Source organism: Camelus bactrianus, chromosome 5 (assembly GCF_048773025.1).
Source record: "Camelus bactrianus isolate YW-2024 breed Bactrian camel chromosome 5, ASM4877302v1, whole genome shotgun sequence".
In the NCBI taxonomy this organism is placed as follows: domain Eukaryota; kingdom Metazoa; phylum Chordata; class Mammalia; order Artiodactyla; family Camelidae; genus Camelus; species Camelus bactrianus.
Genome location: NC_133543.1, coordinates 79778768 through 79802078, shown reverse-complemented (window position 1 = coordinate 79802078; position 23311 = coordinate 79778768). Strand labels below are relative to the sequence as shown.

General features: G+C 37.6%; 1 protein-coding gene across 7 annotated transcripts in view; it reads right to left on the bottom strand.

The window, feature by feature from the left end:
• SATB2 (SATB homeobox 2) overlaps nucleotides 1-23311 on the bottom strand; it is a 197144-nt gene that overhangs the window by 66951 nt on the left and 106882 nt on the right. For all 7 annotated transcript variants that reach the window (XM_074364213.1, XM_074364212.1, XM_074364214.1 and 4 more), the window contains one exon: nucleotides 6188-6660. In XM_074364213.1, coding sequence (XP_074220314.1) covers nucleotides 6188-6660 — 473 coding nt within the window. The remainder of the gene's footprint in view (nucleotides 1-6187; nucleotides 6661-23311) is intronic.

The following is a 23311-nucleotide window of genomic DNA, read 5'->3' as shown; positions in this document are numbered from 1 at the left end:
TAATTCACCTTTGGGACTCAGTAAGGATGGCTTTCACTTGAATCAAGTCTGAAAGATCTCATAGGGCCTCATATCCGATGTCTGTTTCCATCTCTCTGTCTCTCTGTCTCTCTCCCTCATCCCTTTAAACCCTCTGACCCCATATTCAATGTCCATAACTAAATCTGGCTAATACCAGTCTCAGCCCGTTGAACTCAGGGGACTCAGTTTAAAGTAACAGTAGTGACAATATTTTCAAGAGAAAGTACTACAGTAAAAAATTCTATACTGTTTCCCTAATAATATCTTGCTAATGATTTATGAACAATACTGATAATATTTTCAAAACAAAGTAGTACAATAAAAACTTCTACACTATTCCCATAATAACATCTTGCTTTAGATTTGTGAAGGTAGTAGGCAAAAACTGAAGACACGTTTTATCCAAGCTACTGTCCTGTGACATAATCAAATGCCAGTTAGACTAGCAATGACCTTGGTCTGTGATCTGTCATAAAAAGCACATCCTGAGATAAAGATTCCCGTGCAAGTGATTTATCCAGGAAGTGCTTCTGAGGGAACCATGAGGGAGTGGGAGAAGCAGGCCAGAGGAGGGAAGAAATCCAAGCAAAGTCCCAGCCTCAGCATGATCCTGCAGGGAGCTCTGGAGTGGAAGTCACACTTCAGCGCTGGCCCTGCTACAGAAGGCAGGAGGCTGGGCTTCCACCCGCCTGCACCTATCGGACATCAACTGAGCATTTCCAGCTCTCTGCCAGTGCGAGCCAAGCAAAACCCAGTAGCCTGAGGCGAACGGAGAGCCAACCAGCAGACCCGCCGGCTTTTAGAAGTCATGAGGCAGTGGGTGGGGAGGGGAGGGGAGGGTCCTGGGGGAGGAGCGGGGCTTGGAAAACAGAGCATACTTCCTAACTGCCTCAGCCCCCTCTGGTGTATTGACCATTCCAAAACTCTTTGTGACCCTAGGTAATGGCAATGCTTAGAAATGTATCATAGGATTGCCTGAATACTAATGACCAGGTCAGAAAATACCACTTTTATCTTTTTATTCTGATAAGGTCCCCTTTGTCATAAAAGTCTTCAGAGACATGAAAAGTAGGGCTAACCATTTCTTTCCGAAGAATAGCAAGGAAGAAAGTGATGGTGCTCAGAGAATATTTTATATAAGGTCATAATGACAATAATAGGCTCCTCCCCTGCTGAGGGCGCCGGCAGGATGTGACGCTCTGCAGCCCTCCCTGCATCTGGAACTACATCGGCCTCAGGCCCCTGCTGAAGATTCAGTATTCCGACATGGCATGATCTCAGATGCGCTGTTTCCCTTGTCCAACAAATGACTTCACTTCTGTTCTTAGCTTGGACAGTATGTGTTTGTATTGGCAAACCAACAGAAAAATGTAAAAGGAAAAATTAATAAATCAGATAGGCCAAAGGCTGTCTATCTCTGACTCCGGTGGAAGTTATGACTTTGTCGTGAAGTGTGGGTGGGTGATCACTGTATCAAACAAATGTATTTTATGTCTTTAAAAGACATATTAATCAAAATAAAAATTCATTAAAAAGTAAGTTCTTGGAAATACAGCTCTATTCCCTCAATTATGTTATTTTACATCACCAACTTATACACTTTTTTTCCCCAAGTGTAACTTTTTTTTTTTAATCGAAGTATAGTTGATTTACGATGTTGTGTTAGTTTCTGGTGTACAGCATAGTGATTCAATTATACATATAGATATATATTATTTTTTATATTCTTTTCGCAAAATAGGTATTACAAGATATTAAGTATAATTCCCTGTGCTGTACAGTAGGATCTTGTTGTTTCTCTATTTTATGTATAGTAGTTTGTACCTGCAAATCCTGAACTCCTATATACTTACAGTGGCAATGGATAAGACATAGAAAGTAATTTTCTTTTTGAAGAACTGTTATTTTCAAATGCTATTTATTATGAATTTGAGTTTTTCATCTGGAAGTCTTAAACATGAAAAATGAGGCTTTTTTTTTTTTACAGTTCTAGATTTGTTTATGACTGTTGTACATGCGATTTTGGTTCTGCAGCACACACAGACACACACAGTAACTAACTGTTAGGTTTGTTCCTTGTCCAATCATCAAGCACAAATCCAGGAATACATACTACAGCGTGACAAATCAAACTGCTTAGTATTGAATTTGACAGTAAGTGAATAACACAGATCATGAACTATTTCTGGAAAATATTCAGTGGACTGAGGATATGCTATGTATCCGTAAAGCAACTGGGAACAAGACTTAGGTGTCCATCTAAATAAATGGTTCTGATTCTGTTTGCTTTAAGGAAAGACAAATGTTGAGATTCTTTTCTATCTAAAGATTAACAACTCATTTACATATTATCTGTAAGGTTAATTTTTATTTGTTTGCTATGGCTGGCAAATTATTGTATCACCCATACATTTCTGATTCCACTCAAAAAAAGCCTAACATTTGGAATAGACATGGTTGGTTTCATGGGGCAGAGTACTCCATATTTTCCACTTAATGCTGCTGGTGAAACCCAGCTGTCCAACCTTACCATCAGTGACTACAGTATACACAGCAGAAACAATCTGACTGTTGACCTCCAGCTTAAGTTCAAACTATGTCATTCCGTCAATACCATCTACCTTGATTAGGTTGGGCTTTATACACAACAGGTTATGATCCCAGAGGGATGAAAAGCTTTCCCAAATTAAAAGCAGAAATTTAAAAGGAAATACTCATACATTCCTACGCAGTTTCCATTTGATATCCTCAAGGCTGGCCCATGAACTCAAGTTCATGTTGATTGAAAGTGAATGTTTCTTTCTGGGTGTAGCCATCTTACAAATTTAATGGCAAGAGGAAAATAGTAAAATGTGTTCCATGTTTCAATTAGACCTTTTATAACTTGGCACTTGAAAGATGGCAATGCCAAAGAAAAATCATTAATCCAAAAAAATAGACAAAAAGGATTGTGCAGAAGAAGACAGACCTCCAGGAGTCTAAGGCCCTGGCAGAGCATTTCCTCACACCAACACGGCCTGCCTCTTGTCCAGCCTCATTGTGAGTCTTATCTCATGCTTCATGCTACTTGGATAAAATGTATGCTTTACTTGAGTCTAAAATCCGAAGTAATACAACCATACTTTCAATTTTATCCTTATCCAAAGGAGCTGTATAAATAACCAGCAATAAAATGTTGGCCAGCCTTGAAATGCCTGTTCATGCACATGAATGAGAGATGAAAGAACACACACACACACACACACACACACACACACAACTGCAAAACAGACTAAAAGATGCATCCTTCCACTTTGTTTTACGATAGTATGTAACAGACTTGCTCCAAAGGACCGGAGCTTTTCATAACCCTAGTCCAGATAACTGTGGACACAAAAAGGCTGCCTGAGGACTCTGAGTCACAAGAAAAAGTGGTGGAGTGATGTTTGGAACATGTGCAGACCTCTGCGAACCTCCAAACTCATTTCCAAATGATGTAAATAGACCCTGTCAATAATAGAATGCATAAATTAGTTAAGAGTCAAGGGAGCAAGAGATTCCATCCCTCTTGGTCTCCTGCCATACCTGATCTGTCAGCACCAAACCTCAGACAACCCCGCTGTGTTTCTTCCCTGCTCCTACTCCGGCAGCTCCAGTGTGGCCGAAGACAGTTACCAAACCACAGTGGTTGGTTCCATCACTAGTTCATGCTATTTGACTTTAGCTGAGGCCCCAAACTGCCTCACAAATTCTTCTGTCTCAAACTGACTCCCTATCACTTTCAAACTGTCAACCCACTTCTGACCCTCCTTTCAACACCAAGTTTTAGAAAGAGTAATTTGCAGCCACTGTTCCTGTATTCTCATCAGTTAATCACTCCTTAACTCCTAAATTCGGGCTCCTGCCTTCACCACTCTAATGAAATTATACCCTGAAGTTTGCCAAAGGTCTCTCCCAACAATCGCCAAATTTCATAACATGGTTCTATGCTTCCCCTTCCCAGATGTCTTAGCCTCCCACACATGGACAAGTCTCCTCCGGAAACTCTCCACCCTGTCCTCTATCCTCTGGCCAGCATCGCCCTCTTCTTCTACCTCCACCTGCCCCCATCTCTCCTGGGACTCCTCTGTCTCTTTTCCCGGTGAGAGTAGTCGTGGTGGTTTCGCCCCTCATTCCCCTGTCTCTTTAAATCCCAGGCTCTGTGAATAAATGCCTGATCTCTTCCCCAACCGTGACAACTCTTCTTAGCATTAACTCTTACTTTCAATGACTGCTGCACATCTTCACTTAAGAAGTCTGCTAGTTCTTCAAAGTCAAAATAGCCCGATCCAAAATAATCACTTTAAGCTTCCTCCAACCATCGAGTTATCTTTACTCGAGGTGGTTGCACTTTCTGTCGACTGTACTCTCATGAGGCTTTTTGACCGTAATCTCCACTCCATTGCCACCAGTCTTGTTCAAAACCTCTACACATTTCAGCTGGACACTTAAGGCAGCCTCCTAAATGTTATTCCTACCCTCTTGCTATCATCAAGGGGAGGAAAATCTTCCTAAGATCCAATTCTGATTATTGGATCATAGCATATCCCTGCAAAAAAACTTCAGTGGATTCCAGTGCCTATTAAATAGAGTTCTTAAGTTCTTGGCATGGCCCTAAGACCTATTCTGATCTGTTCCCACTCCACCTTCAAGTTTTATCACTAGCTTTGCTCTCAACTACCAACTATTTCTGTATTTTTCTGACTCAACTTTTCTTATGATTTTTTCAACCTAAAATTCCCTTCTTCTCCATCTCTGCCTGTTTAGTTTTATTTATCCTTCAAAGTATAACTGCCCAGTAACCTCATATTCAAGTCAGTGGTTTACATATGGACTCACCCATGATCCTTCTCATCTTTGCATCTGCACAGAGCTTGGCTTCTTGCCTTACATTTAGTAGGATGGCTAAACTTAAACCCACTGTCCTCTGAAGACTTACCATACTCATTCTTCTGTAGGTATTCCTGACCCCCAAATCCTCATGAATGCCCACTACAATCATTGCTTACTTCATCCTACGTTATTCACCTTACTTCACATTTTACTTAGTTATCTGGGTACACATTTTTTCTCACTACTACATTGTTAGCTCCTTAAGTTTAGGTACTTTTACTTGTTTATCACTCATACAGTCGGCCCTCTGTATCTGTGGATTCTGCATCCACAGATAGAGAGGATTCACTGTACTGTGCCATTTTGTGTAAGGGATTTGGACACCTGCACGTGGATTTTGGTATTTGCACCTGTGGATTTTGGTATTAGCGGGGTCCTGGAACCAATCTCTCGTGGATACCAAGGGATGACTGTGTAAGAGCTAGATTAGTGGTTCTCAGAGTCTGGCCCTAGACCAGCAGCACCAAATCACCTGGGATCTGGTCAGACATGCAAGTTTCTGTGTCCCATTCTAGACCTAGTGAATCAGAAGCTCTGGGACTAGGCCCAGCAATCTGTGTTTTAACAGCCTTCCAGGTAATTCTGATGCACACTGATGTTTAAGCACTGGTAGCAAAGAACTTCTTATTTATAAGCAGCCTTCAATAGATTAAGACATACATAAATAAACTGTTTACCTTTTTATCATTTAATATTATACTGACATATAATTCTCTTGAGTGTAACAATGAGTAAACTATGTATTACCACTATCAATATCTTAAATCTAACTTGTATATTTTGAAGGGTTTATTAAAAATTACAGAAATGATGTATAGTGCTACTCTTTTCATAAAGTTAAAAAACAAGGTAAATGATAAATTGGGCATGAATAGTTTTAGTGCTACTTAAAAAGGAAAACAAGAATGATAACCACAAAATTCAAGATCAGGGTTACATCTGGGGGAAAGCAGATGGAGAAGATGCTGAGAGGAAGAACATATAAACAGACCCAAGTTATTGGTAACATTTTGGGTCCTGTGTTGGGTGGTGGGTTCACAGACGTTCATTACAGTACTGAAACTGATTAATTACAGCCAAGCATGATCAATGGTGACAGTATTTCATGAACTAAGGGTTATTAATTAATCTAATAAAATGTGTTCTGAGATCCATAAAATGTGTTTAAAGAGATAAAAAAGAACTAAGATCTGTCACAAATCTGTCCCTAGTATTATTCTTAACCACTAGTTAGGATGTTCAACGTTAACTGTACCTGTGTGCGGTTGAAAGCCACTCTTGCAAAGACAGCTTGGGACACACTAGCCCTCTTCAGCTCATCTCTGACTTGCTGGTAGATATCTGGAGACACTTCCACAGAGGAGTTGGTGGGCTCCGGCTTGACTGCTCTGGGAATGGGTGGATGGTTCAGGAACTGCTGGTTGATGGCTTGAGGATGCTGGTGGGCCAGGAGCCGGCTAACGGCAATCTGTTGGTTTATCAGATGGGCCATGGCTATTTGTTGCCTGACAAGCTGCGGACTGAGTTGGGGAGAAAGAAGACCAGGGCTCATGATGGGCTGTAACGCGGGCACTTGGTTTCGGATTGGAGTACTGTGGTGGATTTGGCTATGAGGAGATTGTTCGTTGGATTTCCCCAGGGATGCCAGCTGGTTCATATTTGGTAAATGCATTGGACGCTGGCCCAGAACACAATAGTCTGAAAGGTTTTCTCGTTCCACTCTTTCCACTGTTAAGAGATGAAAACAAGAATTCATCATTATTATCACCTGTATAATTTATTGCCGATATATGTAGCACCAAATTATATTTTTGGTATTTTAACGACATAGACTTTTTTCATACAAAGCTGGAAGTCCCAGAGCAAGCGTGAGTTACTTTACTCTGTAAAATGTTACAATAATAGATTTTTCCATAGGTAATACAAATGTAAAAATATTTACCACTTCAATCTTCTTAAATTTCTAAGATTAGGCATTTTATTGAATAGCCAAGACAGAAACCACTAACCATTACAAATTCCAAATCTTCTCATATTCCCAAGCTCAATCATCTCCCTCATCACCCTCTGTGATAAAAACACCAGCTGTTTTCATCTTCTACAGTTTGTGGTTAATGGTGTAGTTCATGGTTATCAGGAAATGACAAGGACAATATCTCCTGCCAAAGTACCAGCTACCTCCTAATAAAAATTCCACATAAATACTATTACTCGACTATGGAAACATTTATGGAAAACGACTACCACAGAGTATATTCTTTTATCTTCTCATTCGCTATCTTTTTTATAGAAATATTTCTTTAAGAAATGGATATTTTAATGATTGTGACACGGATTAGGGTAAGAAAAAAGTCTCACAAAATGAACAACCTCACCTTGATTTGCCATTAAATAAGATTCTCCCCTTCTCCAGTGTCTACCTTATTATGCTTTGCTGCACTTTAGTAAAAATTTAAGAAATAATTGAAAGGGAGGGGGAAAAAAGTATCATTTATGTTCAAATATGAAGCAGATTTTTTTCTTTCTTCAAGATTATTTCTCAGGAATGAGTCACGTCACAGTCAAATCCTTACCTAATTCCTGTATTACTTTATTATGTAAAACAAGTTTGTCTGGGGAAAACACATTAGGCTGAAACAACCTCGACTCTTACTAGCTTTAAATGCTTGTAGATATAAAAATCATTTTTTAAAGCAAAAACTTCAGACAGATTTAGTCATTTTTTTCTAACAGTTGCAAATGTTGAATATGATTATGCAAAAGCCTATTAATATAACTTTAAAGAACACTTCTCTGGGTGATTACATGATGGGGAACAAAAAAGTATCCACCTATAAGACAATTTTGTAAAATAACCGCTCCCCTCCCCCACCATACACTAATAATGCTTGTAAATTGGCATATGGTTTACAGTAACAGAATCATATTTGATCAAAAAAGTACTGAGTCTCAAAAAAATTTAGGCAGAAATGATGTGTTCTGAAAAACTGGGTAAGATAATTCAAAACAGGGGATTTAGTGATGACAAAGTCCTTAGTACCAAATCACACATGAAGAATTTTAATAAAATCAGTCAATGAACTGTAAAGATGGGGAAGTGATATTTCTAAATAGTTTATGTAATATGTGATTAATACACATGTGAAGGAAATGAATATATTAACAATGTAAATAGATATCTAATTGTTTTATCTGTATGTCTGAAGGTTTTATATATTTAAAACTTCTCATTGTAAAAATAGATCAACATCCATATCTTGGAATCACCATATATTCAGACATAGACAGTATTTTTTTATTGATTTTTAAAAAAACTAAATGATTGCTTAACTTTCCTATGAACCCTTAACTAAGTCAAAAGTTTACCTCAAACTTTTTAAGAGCTCAGTTTCTAACTTAATCCTTTCAGTGTAATTCATACAGTTTATATTCACCTTTCCTTCATAAGGGTCAAGGTGAACAAATTATTTTCACCTTATCCTCTAAAGGCAAACATTTTTCAGTCATTGTAATAATTAAACTTCACAGTACACAATCTTAAAACCAAACCAAGTAAATGGTTAAGAGTCTTCGAACAAGGCAATCTAACACAGTTTCCACAGAACAGATGTTACTATGATAATTTCCTTACTGAAAAAAGAGGTAGAGACCACAGACTCCTTCCAGAGTAAAGGTGTACTTTATAGGAAGAAATATTTGCACTCAGGTATACATTTGACTCACTTTTGTTTGTTTGTTTGTTTGCTTTTTTCCAGCCAAAATAAAGGCACATTCAAATATCAAATTATGTTTTCAGGTACTTAAGAAGCAGATGTTTTATTCATTTCTTCTTCTACTCAAAAAACAGAGAAACATCCTCTGAAAGCTTGCATTCTTTGACCAAAAGTTAATTTTCCCAAAGGTCATTATTTTCATTTTTCAGTGATTTAATTACATTTGAGTGAGTTACTTTCTTAAGATATATCTAAATCACATCATTAATTAAAAAAAAAACACAAGCAAACAAATGTCAGAGCTCCATGAAACCTACATGAAATTGTTGCAATAAGAACTGGAATAAAGTCAATCTATATTCCTTTAAGATTATACATAATAATTCTCCCTTTTCTTATGAGTTTCCATATCCTTATAATTCCATACAGAACAGTGAGTGAGGAAGCATCCTTAGAGACGTATAGTAACACCACAGTGCTCACTCATCAGTCAGCCGTGATGAGGGAATTGCAAACACAAATGTCTACACACCCAGGCAGAGAACAACAGCCAGAGAGGCCAGCCACAGAGATACCAGGGGAAGGCAGAGAAGGCCTGCCCAGTCCAAAGAAAGCAGCCACTCCCATGACTCTGCCAGCTGTCTTTCTCACATTGTCATTTCTTTAGATTTTTTTTCCAAAAAAATGAAAAATCTGGATTTTTACAATATAGCCCCTAATTTTTAACCTAATTCCATTTTCAAAACACAACTAAAGCCAAACGAAACATTTATGAAAACTAGATCCTGCCCATTCATGGGCTACCGATGTTAAAATTTTGCCTATAAGACTAAAGACACCTCCTATGTTGTTAAAGAAAAAAAAAAATCAATGATCTTTGTTAAAGATGGTAAGGCAGATCTTATTCAGGACCATTGCAATAGATACAAGGATTTCACAGTGAGGGAGAGAAAATGGACCCAACTCCAAAGACAGCATGGGCAAGCGGGAATTTATAGTCAAGGAGCAGGGTGGAGGTCAGGGGGTGGAAAATTACTAAGAGGAAACTTCAGCAGTAAGGGGGATTCTAGCGAAACCGACCCAGCAGGATTCTTTGCTGAATACAGGCCAGGGTGATCAGACATCACCTGGGGGACGGTGGAGAATGAGGAATTGATGAGAATGAGATAGCGAGGGTGATCAGATATCAAGGCTGAGGGGTTCTGGTTAAACTGACTTAGCAGGGCCCTTGTAAAACTGGACTTTACAAAGACGTGCACAGATGGGCTTAGGAGAAGGTTCAGGAGCCTGCCTAAAGTTTGGTCAAGCAAAGAATCTTTGTCAATGTTTTCCAGTCCTGGACAGCTCCATCAATAGAAGCCAAGTTTTTTACTTCCAGTAATATAGAAAAAAAAAATCATCATCCCAACTTCAAGAGTGCCTAAAAATCAAATGCTTATCAACAGAATGAATCTCTACTGACCAAGGCAATGCATGGTTTCAGGAATGGTTTGCACAGATTTTGCCAAATGTGAAAAACTTCTTCAATTTTTTTCTGCTGCCATTCATATACAAAAAATATCAGAATAATATTTTAGCCTCTTTTGTCACAGCAGGTGAAATACACATGCTCAAAACAAACAAACAAACAAAAACAAAACTCAGAGGGGCACCACAATGTACCAGACTCAATATGAAAACTGAGCTTGGGCGTTCATTCTTTCTTTTTCCTTTTCTTTCCGGCTTGCCTTCCTTCTTCCTCCCCTCCCCCTTCCTCCCTTTTTCTTTCTTTTTAAATTACTTGAAAACAATCACAGGGACTGAAATGCAGAGCTAACAGTAGTGTGTGATTTTGTGTTTTGCTTCTTCACTCTAATAGAAAATATCACGTTAAGTCTATCCTAAACTAAACCAAAACCAAAGGTAACACCCTGGCTCTGAGGGCCCATCTTATCTCTGCAATACTCAGCCACAGATCAGAAATCCTAAGAAACCTGAAGGATAAAAGGCAGTAGGCCTCTGATGAAAGCAAGGTTCACATTCACAACAGAAAATATGCTCAATAAAGCCAAAGTGCTTACTTAGTAAAGAGACATTAAAAATACATCTGCTTGTGTATGTTCATCCTCAGCTAAAAAAAAAAAGTACCACTCTGGTAAATAAAAATAATGACTATGCATATGTGTGGAGAGGGGGTATATGGGAAAATTCTGTACCTTCCTGTCATTTTTATTTTGTAAATCTGAAACTGCTCAAAAAAAAAAAGTCTTAAAAACAGGAAAACTCAGGGTAGACATTTTTGGCAAAACTTTGGTTTCGGTTATATACATATATGTGTGTGTTTGTTGGATTGTGATGATGTAAAATGTACTTTTTTAGGTAAAAAAAATTTGTTAGCCACTGTAGTTAAGTTACACTGGCAAATAAAAGCAAAAATTAACCTCAACAACAACAACAACAACAACAACAACAACAACAAAACAGCTTCCAGGGCTTTATATCAAAGCTGCAATTTAACTCACAATGGATTTGATTCTACTGCTGCCAAAGTCCTACCGGTAATCTGGGGAGTGGGAAGTGCCTGAGAAAGAATGCTGTCCCCAGCTTCAAGTACAAGGCCCCTAACAGAAGGTGGCTGAGGCAAACGAGACTGAAGCATTTCTACGTCTAGTAGCTGAGCAGCTTTCTTTGCTATTTCAGCCTCTGGAGAAGGGTCCCAGTCCTGGGGCCTTGTGGGTGAACAGTTCACATCTGGAGTCTGCTCAGGTTTCTGAGAAACTCACAGATTCAGAAGGATCTTGCCAATTCTTCTGAGCTTTCTGAGATTGAGTGAAAATTGCAAAGAATGGAAAACCATTCTCTAACTACACCCCCCACCACTGAGCTTCTGGGGTTCTAAGTAACTCCAAAGTAGAAGAGGACTTTGGAGCCCTGTATTAAATCCTAGGGGCTCCTGAAGCCTTCCCAAGTTCCCAGAGTTGATGTTCTAACCAACAGCACCCTGTGACTTCAGTTATTCAATGCCCCAAACTGCTGGCAGGGTGTTCACAGACAAGAGAGTTACACTCCTCTCCAGGGATTTATCTGCATTACAGTGAAAAGATATTTGGTTCAAAAATCTCATTTTATTTCATGCAACTGTATAGTACATCCAGTAAGTATTTATTTTAATAATCACAAATCCCTGATATAGACATATATTATTTAAGGTGGTTGCAAGAACATTTTCAATACTCAAAATATTATATGTATGTAATATATATGTATAAAATATATATGTGTGTATATATACATAAAAATCTTGTCTTATGTTCCTATCTGGCACGTAATTTTTTATTGTAATTTCTTTATTGCAATTTTGGGTAAGTATCTTTTCAGCTGTTGGGAAAGATGTATGGTGTAATAGTTAAAAAGCAGAGACTTCTAAGCCAGACTGCCAGAGTTTAAATCCCAGCTCCACCACTTGGTAGATGTGTGACCTTTAAGGTTCCTTAACTTTCCTCGTATATTTAATGTGGGTTAATAATTATGCCTACTCTGAAGGATTATTGTGCGGATTAAATGAGTTAATCTATGTTAACACTTAAAACAGTACTTGGCACTATGCAACGTTTAACATTACTAGTATATGCACCTCGTGTGTGTGTGTGTGTGTGCTGACATGGAGGGATGGATGTACACAGGTCTGTGCTGTGTCAGAGATACTCAAAGTATGGTCCCTTGAACCATCAATATCCGTATTGCCTAGAAGGCTGTTAGAAATACAAATTTGGGATCTCTTCAAGTTCTAATGTATACTGAAGTTTCAAAGATTCTCATGTACACAAGTTTGAGAATGAATGCCTGTATCCTTTTTGCTTTTATTTATTGTCTTTTGAGACTATACCAGATACTTACGGCTGCCAGGTGATTTTTTATGCATGTTAAAGTTGGAGAATCACTGTTCTATATTGTCTTCACTTTTATATTCTTGTCTTTTGAGATTATACCAGACATTTATAACTGTCTTATTCCTTTTTTTTTCTAATCCCTAATGACATTAAGGAATCAATCTTACTGAATGTTCACTATGTTATAAATATATCTAAGCATTTATAAATTTTTTTCTCTATGATATATCTTTAGTTTCTGTTGTTGATTATGTTATATTGAAGAAGCATCGATTGGACTTGGTATTAGAAAACTGTATTTAAATCCATATTCTAACTCCAACTAGCTGCAGGGCCTCCTTGAGCAAGCTGTAAATTCTCTGGGTCTCAGTCTTGCCATAGGGAAAATATTATTATCTTAGAATTGCAAGAGTAAATAAAATGATCAGTAGTTACGTGAAAGATCTTTGTTAAAGTGCTACTGGAAATTTCAGAAAATGACTGTGTAATTATGATTAACAGATTAAGCTTGCCATTTCAAAATTTCCTGATTGGGACATTCTGACCAGTGTCTGCTATTTTCCAAAGGTCATCTAAAGAATTGCAACCCTTCCTTTGGTTCAAGTAACTATGCCATATTGCAACATATTACTTCTTAAAATAAATCCCTACAGTTTAAAAGAATTCATTGTTAATTTAAAATCACATGCTTCATGGTATACGCAGGCATATGTTGTATTCAGCTTCTCAATATTTTGACCCTCGAATCAGGAGACAGAGAACAGATGAGAAATAAAATGACATAATCTCACAACTCTTTAAATTTATAGGAATGCTACACAAATATAGCTTTAAGTTTCAAAAATTATTATGAATTTAAAATATAGAAAGAAAACTTAAGGAATAAAATATGCTTTAAATGTATACATGTTACATTTACATTAACCAAAAGAAAGAAGAAAAGTGTCCTCCTATAGTATTTTTTTAATTAAAATAGTTGATTTACAATATTGTGTTAGTTTCAGGTGTACAGCAAATTGATTCAGTTACACATATATATGTATATATCTACATTCTTTTTTTTTCTGATTCTTTTTCATTATAGTTTTTATAAGATATTGATATAGTTCCCTGAGCTATATAGTAAATCCTTGTTGTTTATCCCACAGTATTTTTAAAAAGCAAATGTTTAATGGCTGTTTTTATTTCCCAGGGAGTGAGTAGGCATCAAAAACGTTCTAACTAAAAGAAACACACGTTTTTCTTCTTTAGCTTAGTGCTTCTCTGTTAGATTTCATTATTTTTATTACATCTATTTGCTATATATGCTGCGTAAATTAAACCCAGTAAAATTTCAATATTCCAACTAATATACTCCAGTGACTAAGTGCCCCAAAGTATACTTTCTAAAGAGAATTTATGAGCAAGAGGTGAAGCATCTGATTGGTAGAGATGTCTGCCAATCAAAGCAAGATGGTAAAGGATAGGTGGAAAGAAGAGCAAACTGGGACTTTTAAAGCCTGAGTGCCAACTAACTACCTGGGAGATCTTGAGATTATCTGTAAAATGAGGACAATCACCTGTCAACTGGTTTTAAAGCAACCTTCCAAGTTACTTACCTAATCGCATTTTAAAGAGTTGTGTTGCTAGGATTTTAAAAACAATTCCCTTTCTCAGAATACCTGCTTCTGCTTTTTGACTCTTTGGCAAAAATTTAAGACTTTCCTAAGACATCTCTCCTTGTGGAACCCCTATTGCAACAAGAATAATGGTAGTTTATACAGTGGCAATGGCAGCAGTTGTAGTGTGGTTCTTGCACGTTGGTCTGTCAATACTGCTTAAAAGACTGATCATTTTTTCCAGAATTATGAACTTAGCGTTTCAATGTAAACCTTAACACAACTGCCCTTGTGAAATAAGCCCTGAGGTTTACCCATAGTTATAATGAGTGGAAAGCAATGAACTAGGTAAAAGGCATTGTGCTTAAAAATTTCTGGAATTTTTGGCCTATGGATTTTTTCCTTAAACCATTAAGATGCTTATGCAAATGTAAACAGATTAGCATGAATGAGTGTTAATGGATTCTTTAATAAGATACCACTCTAGTATTCCCCAGAACTAATCCCGGAAACCCTGGATAGTAGAATATAAGCCAAATAAAAAATAAAATAAAATAAAAAGATAGTGCATTTCTCTGTGACTCCTTCAGCCTCAGAAAATACTCTGGAAGTGATTCATTCTACAAAGGTAAGACGTAGGCTGTCCATTTGGCACTCTTGGTAGAAAAGTTCCCAATGAAACAGATCATTTTGAATGGGTACCCAAACCTTTGAGCATAGGAAGAAGATATTCTTGAGCATTTAATTGCTTTGAACTTCCAAAGCTCCACCCCAAGGTCCTTGCTCCTCCAACCCTAACCCCAAAATCTTGGGTCCCAATTTTAAGGATAATGACCCTTTCTAATACCAGAGAAGTCAGATGACTTGATCGAGGTGGAATAGCAGTCCAAAGGTAGACAAATATTTAGGAAAATTCAAACTGATTAGGGCTACTGGCTCTAGCCTCATAAGCATAATAAACAAATCACAGGGCCAGTGAAAATGAGCATTTTTTTCTCTTCTGTGTAACTCAAAGCTAAGTTCTCAGGACTTAAATGTTTCACAAGAACTTCTACTATATTTACTTTAGAGAAAAGTGTTTTTATTTTAAGCGTAGAAATTTTCATACTTTTCTTGCTAATACATCTCTTAAAATGTGTTAGCGTTGCAGGTAACAACAAGCCTTCTACCATTTATGTAGTAGCTGAGGCACTGGGCCAAACCGTGTATATATCACTGCCATTCAATTCTCACACAACGATTGTGTGGCATAGGTATTAGCATGCTCACTTTATTGAAGAAGCTGAAGCTCAGGAAAAAAACCCAAAAAATCAATGTCACAAACCTATTAATGGAAGTAACAGAATTCAAACCTGTCTTTAGGGCCTTAAAACCTTTGTTCCACTGCTTATGCTGAACTGCGCAGCTTGGGGAATGTGGTTGTTAATGATTTTAGTGTTTAGAGCCAGAACGAATCAGCTTTCCCACAGGTGAGTCCTGGTTTCTATTTTATGTGTGTGTGCACATGTGGTACGGATGTGCACAGGTGATGTGCTGTGTGCACATGTGTGCACATGTGGTACGGACGTGCACAGGTGATGTGCTGTGTGGAGGAGTTATCTGAGCAGTGACAGCTCAACCTGGTTCCTCCAGTCAAGGCCCTGTCAACCTTCCTGATGTGACAGACTGCAGAAGCTGGTCAGTTCTTAAAAGTGAAGAAATGACTGATTCCTCAACAATTGAACGAGTTAATCTCTGAAACAGATTATTCACTTTGGCTGTTTTTATTGTTTTAATTTGTATGCTAAATATTTATTAATCACCTATCACGTACCAGGAATGAGGCCAGCCCTACAGAGACTGTACTGAATAATACTAGCTTGAAAGAACTCCACCTATAGTTTTGCTTCAGACAATTTAACTGTTTGATATACACAGATGGGCCTGTAACATCCACCTATGATTTTCAATGCATTTCTACTTGATGATAAAACGTAGCTCCCTTTAATCCCTATTTTGTTGTGTATTAGCAGTTCATTCCAGTCATCTGGAACACAAATTCACACTCACTATATTTTTATGAATCCTCCCATTCTTTTATTTTTCTTGCAGCCAAAAAGCTTTGTCCCCAAATGAGTGTCATCAGCGTGGATTCCCACCCAACTGATGGAAGACACGAATCACACAACTGAGAGCTTTTGTAAGTACCCTTTATAAACGCTTTAAAATATGAAGTGTTTCTTTGAAACAGGTAACCAACAAAAAATAAAATGGTGTGTGCACACTCACATAACACTAATAACCTGAAACTCTCAGGCAATCACGGTAAATCATATAAGACTGAACTACCATATGATATTGGCAACACACAATTTTGACCCACCAAAGTGGCAATTTCATATGATTCAACCTGATATTTATTTTGACTCCTCTCTCTGAACTGGGCTACATATTAACACTAAACACCCTACTGTTCACCCAAAGTCTTTCACTGAGCTAACTTCTTTTTACAATGTAAACATAACACTAATTTTCCTGACAAACCAGAACAGCATCCTGTCTGCCAATACTGAGCATGCCCAATCACTGAAAATACTTCTGATTTATTCTCTCCTGGTCAATAACTGTAGTTTTCCAAAGTCAGTTTGTTATATAAAAATCATTTTTCTGTTAACACAAATATAGACAGACATGATTTTAAGAGCTAAAGCCAATATTCCATATATACCAGATATAAATCCCACACCATTGGAAATTAAAAACAAAACTATAACCAGAAGAGTTCACTAAGTATAATTAAAGAAAATATTAGGAGTCTGAAAGGGCTGAAGGGCAAAAGGGGGAAAAAAAGCTAAGCGAAGTCTTTTAGGACTATGAAACCTAAAGATTTTTTTTTTCCTCTAAATTTGTTAAAGAGAATCTGTCTCTGGGTTGAGAACTTGCTTGCAAAGCCTCTGCCTAGAGCAAGATATTCAGAGCCAACTTGTTAACTCCTAATAAAACAAGGCTTGGAAGGAAAATGCTTCCAGCCCCATAAGCGAAGTATAGCAGCAGGCACTGTGATAATACCATACGATGTTTGTTTTTTTTTTTTAGGTATATTTTCCCTTATTATCAACTTCCTTTTTCCATCATATCAAGATCCACAAAAGCATATATATCTATCATAAAGCAACTTGAATCTGGACACCTTTGTTTTTTGACAATGAAAGCTCATAGGACCCATTATTTTCCACAGAAAACGTGAGCGTTATCCACCTTTACTGCATCTGAACATTATTGTCTCTTTTGGTTTCAAACAATGCCTTATCATAATTTTGATAACACTGATCATTTCAAATATTCCTATAATTTTCTATATAGGTTAAAACTACTTATATCTAATAATATCTTACTTTTTATTCTGTGTTTTAATCTAAAACTATAATTTCAGGGGTGAATTCAGACATGATTAAAAAAATCACATTTCAGAAACTTAATATTATTGTTCAAGAGCATGCTATGTGTATTAGTTCTTTAATTCAACCTATTAAAGAAAAGTGAATCAAGGAAACCACTCATAAATCATTCTTTTTCGTTGGCCATTCTTTCTGATTTCATAGGACTTAAATATTTGGGGTCATTATTTCAAGGAAAATACTCAATAAACTAGCTGGAAAAACTTCAAAGAGATGTTTTTCTTAGGCTACATAAATGGTCTCTAATTTTTACTTAAGGAAGCTGTTACTGTCTCTTTTAGTGGAATTGACTAACAATTGCTAAATCTTTAGTTCAATAACTAATTAACAGAATAATTTTAACCGATTACTAAATTTGCTAAGGACATTTGTAATATGAATTAAACAAGCAAAGATTTTCTTTTTTCTCTCAGTTGAGACATCCAATAGCAGATAAGAAGATAAGATTAGTCACAATATAATATGAGCAAAAATAAAACTGTTCTAAGTACATATGTTCAAATAAGTTCATGTATATTAAATTCAATTTTATTAACATTTACTAAGTATCTACAATATTTGAAGTCCTTTGTTCATAGGGCCCTAAAGTGGATGAAGGAGGGCACAAAATAGACGAGTCCCACAGAAGCTCTTTCAAGGAATTGTTGATCTAGTAGGGAGATTATTCAAGAGTCAAAATTACTATGGAATATGCAATTTAAAAGGTGACAGCCTGAAAGGTGGAACTAGTTTGACTTGTGCTCCGGCTGATTCTAGATTTATGTTTATTTCCTTGGGAGTTTAGGAGTCCAAGGTCAGATAATCTCAAATTCTTGCAAAGGGTGAAATGAAAGCCTCACACCAGTCAGGCAAACAGCTAGTTAAACACTGTCTACCAGAGACAATTACCATGTTAGTCCTAGCAACTTACATAGTACTGGTATTTAAGAGCTTCAAGCACCTTACAAACATAAGGGCTGTTCAGCTTTTAACTTTGTAAATCCTCTGAGGAAAAACCAGTAATAGCTTTTATTTAATTGATTAAGGAACGAGAGAATTCTCTGATTTTAACCTACTGATTTCCCTCAAATAAGAGGGTGTCACCACAGTCATACCAGATTTTAAATAAATTCCCTGGTCCACCGACAAAAGCTCTCATTTTGAAACTCTAGATTCTTCATCAGGCACCACGGGGGTCTATCTTTGGTTTTGAGTTCTTAATTTTGTTTTTCGGCAAGACAAAGGGAAATCTGAAACTAAGAGAAATCTAAAGCACATGGTTAGAAACAGCTAAGAACTACGGACCTGAACCACAACCCTTAACTATGTCACCTGAGCTCAACTCCCCGCTTCTCTCACTGGTTCCCAAACATAGTTGGTCCAGAACCCACTTTAGGGGGTTTCCTCACCAAGCCCCATCCCAACCACTCTCTCCTTCACTGCTAGATAATCACGACATCCCAGCCCACCCCTACCATGGGGCATGAGTTGCCTCGTTCTTTGCCACTCACTCCACCTCCAAAACCCATCTCCTTTTCCATCTCCCTTCCTTTCCTCCAGGTTCTGAAGAAGACACAGCTATTTCTCTTTCTTTCACGGGCAAAGCATCATCTGTGCCTCAGGTTCCACCCCTTCCTAGTTTGTGAACTCTTGTTCATCACCCCTCTTCCTCTGCAGAGACTTCAGGTGGGATGGATGTATGTGTTAGACTTTAACTTAATGCTGCAGCCAGCGGTTTTTCTAGCCTTTCCTCCTAAGTCAGTATCTGCTACCCCCATTTCCTTGCCACTTTCCATCTCAGATGGACATAGTTGTCACGCTACAGGGAAATAGCTTCCTCCAATCATTCCTCCATTCATTCCTCCAAGTCATTATGGTCCCTTTTAGCCAAAGCTAAGAGCCTCCAGTCACCTCTTCTCCTCCTGTCACCCCTGATAACATTTCTCCACTGATAACCCATGTTCCTTTGGCTTCCATGAAACCTCACTTTCTACCTAATCATGTCGTCTTACCTATATCCCTCTTACCTCTCAAAGCTTTCAGCCCCCTCCTGTTCTCACTCTCTCCTTCAGAGACTCCTCCTTTAGTAGCATTTTAACTATTTCGTCCAAAAAATTGGCTCCACAATCTATTCTTCAGTCCCGTCTTTTGGTCAGCTGGCTCCGCATCTTGAATGGCCTGGTGGATATCTCTACCCAGTTCACCAACTCTCACTGAAGCATCTGCAAATTCCTCTCAGTTTATATTGTCCTATTTCTGTCAAAACCATCAAGAGTCACTTAAGCTCAGAATCTTGGATTCTGCTTTGATTTTCCTTTCTCCTCCCACACACATATCGCATTAATCATTTCTCTCTTTCTCATTCCTGCCACCAAAGCCGAGGCCTCACCTCCCTCACCATCTTCACTTCCACATATCACTGCAATAGACTCGATCTTACCTGCATCCTCCAGGGTGTACACACATCCCCCTTCTCCCTCCCACTTGTCTCCTCTCCTGTCATAAACACACTCACATCCATCTGTAGTTTTACATGGCTTCTAGGGGATGTTTAAAAAAAACCAAACACCATTTTCATTATTTCACTCCCTTGCTGAAAAGCCTTCAATGATTTTCAAAATGTCTCAACTGGCTTTCAGAGTTCCCTAAGGTGTGATCCCTACCTTCCCAACCTTATTTTTTGTCATTATAACACAAATGATCTCCACGGTCGGGTCCCAAACGTTCCTGCTCATTCACCAATATTTGATGTAACCATCAACCCCACACCCAGCCATGCTCTATCTTTTCCTTTTTACCAATGAAAAATCTTGGCCCTTCTGGGCATGTTATATTATAGTATCGTAGTAAACACACAGTCATTCTAGACATACTGAACAACCACCCAAAATTTCCTAAACACATCCTGCTTCTGAACCTCTGCATCTATACTCATGAACTTGCAAGTTGCTTGAAACATTCTTTCTTTTCCTTTTGCTATTTAGAAAACTCTATTTGTCCTTAAGATATAACTCATGTGCTACTTCTATTCAAATTAACCCCCATCTACACCAAACCTGACACCCAGCAGGTAGAATTTATGGACCTTTCCACTGCAACAGTTTATACCACTGCTATGTATTTGCCAGATATACTCATAGGGCCACCTCCCTACCAGGTCGAGGGCCACACAACCAGAGGTGGGAACCAGATCTTACATGTTTCTGAATGTCTCTCACTGCTTCTAGCACTGACTATCCTGTAGTAGAGACACTCACTAAACATTCATTTAATTAAAATTATTCACTTAATTGTGCCTGTAACCTTCTTACAAGGAGGGACTGTGTAATGATCCCTACTTAAAATCTTGCCAGATATACACAGTAGATGTTCAACTTAATTTTTGAATGATAATAAAATTATGTTATATTATTAGTTATTTCATAGAGAATATAGGCTTTTTGAAACCAGAAGCTGTGTCTTATACTTCTTTCAAATAGTAGTTACATATAATGGATGGATAGATGGATGGATGGATGGATGGATGGATGGATGGATGGATGGGTGGGTGGGTGGGTGGACGGATGGATGGATGGGTGGACGGATGGACGGATGGGTGGGTGGGTGGACGGATGGATGGATGGATGGATGGATGGGTGGATGGGTGGGGAAAGAAAGGAAGGAGTCCGAAGAGCAGATCCTTTTTTCTTTTCCATCCTTTTTTAAAAAACATATATTTAAAACGGCTTATAAAGAGTATAAATGAGAAGACTGCAAGTTTGTTTCTTTTAATCTACAAACCACATTGTTGACAAATGATTGTTTTTAATTCTGTAAACATTTAGGAATAAACACATTCAAGCTAATGAAGCAGCTACCAGAACAGCTAGAATGAGCTTCTCAAGATCCGAGTAAGGACTGAGTCCACACCTGAGCTTAGGGTCCAAGGCATTCCTCACTCACCAGTCTTCACTTGCTGACACTACCAATAAGCTTCTGATCAGAAGGCCAGGTAGCGTAAGGGGATCGATTGATAAATGTACATCACTGTAAATGTACAAGGCTCTTTCAAATGTTGGAAAACCAGTAAGATGGAAAGTGCTTGGTTGTGGAAATGATGTTTCTATTTCCATGAATCTAATATTTACATAAAATTCAAGGATTTGATGTTGTCAAAGCAAGGTACAATACAGGCAGAGGGCAGACAAACTTCCTTGCCAAACACCTTCATTTTGATCCAAAGCTGAAAGCAAATTTCTTTCGTGACTTGGAAGAATTCAGGAGACATAAGTTAAGTTACTTTTACCTCATCAGAGCTAAACAACAGCAGGGGCAGAGTAAGGGCAGTTGATTAAAGGCATTGTCCTGACCACCAAGGCTAAGCAAGGGCCGCCTTATGGAACCAGGTCAGGGGACACTGATTTCTCTATTCAACTTCGAGGCACCACTTTGTAAATGACACAATCATTTTTGGGTACAAGAGGTGCTTTAAATGTGGTAACATTATATCATTTCAGCTATAATGATCATAATTACTTATTTCTTTTAATCACAACCCACTTAACCACTTTAGTACAGAGGACTAGTTCAAGGAGTTTAATTTTCATTCAACATCTAATCTTTGTGTTTACTGAAACCCTTTCACAGGCTTTGTTTACTGTCTGCTTGCTGGCCTGGACGTTTGATCTTGCAAGACTAGATCAGACAGGGTCAGATAAAGTACTGATTACTAGAACAAACCAGGCTTGGGGAAGTAACACTGGTTTTTAAAATCCTCATTTCTCCCAGCTTTTTAATATTTTGCAAAATAAGCTCAAATAAACAAATAAAATTAAGACAACTAGCAATCAGGGGGCTCGAGCAATGATTGAGAAAAGGAAAGTGATGAAGATAATTTTGCTTTCTGGCCAAAATATGGGGTTTGGTTAGGTCGATTCACCCTAGTGGTATTATTTTACGACACAAATAATTTTGTGACATCCACTAGATTTTTGTGAACTTTCACTGACCCCTTAATTCTTGTGACATATTAAATGCTTGAGACTGACCTGACCAAAGGCGACAGTTCATTTTGCTTTTGGTGCCAAATGAAAAACAGTTTAAATGTAAAATTATTTGCTTTTAACTTATTAGTTTTTAATTAAGAAACATTTAAAATATACAAGCCCTTCTTTGTTATGGTACTTTCTTATTCTTATAAGATCTCCTACAAAAGTAGATTGTGTAATAGTACAATTTCTAATAGTGTTGCACATAATTGCACTTAGTTTCATAAAAATAATGGGGCAAGTTTATGTCTAAATAGACTTAACACAAAAGAAGAGTTAGGTTAAAAAAATAAGTGTTTCATTAAAATGTGTAGAACTTATGAAAGAAAAATTGATGGGTAAATATCCCACATAATCCTCCAAATTCTTGCAAGTAATTCTGTAATAACTTGTACATTTCTAGGTTCCTGTGGATTATCCTTTTGTCTAACACAAAAACTCCTACATATTAAACAACTATTAGTATTGGTCTTTTTTGGGTTTTTTGCTTTTCCACAAAATGTACATTTTCTTCTTAAATCTGGGAGTTTATGAGCTCTACATTGTAAAATTTAGGCCAGACACAATTATAGTATGAGAGAAACAGCGATTAAAAAAATGCCATCTAAACCAGCCAACTACCCCATCCAACCACTTCATTTTCTTCAATATCAAAAACTGCTGGGAAGCAGGTTCATGGTTCTGGACTTTAAAACCAGAGTATACAAGCTGTCTCCCCATCTATCCTGAATTAACACTAATGTTAACTTAAATATG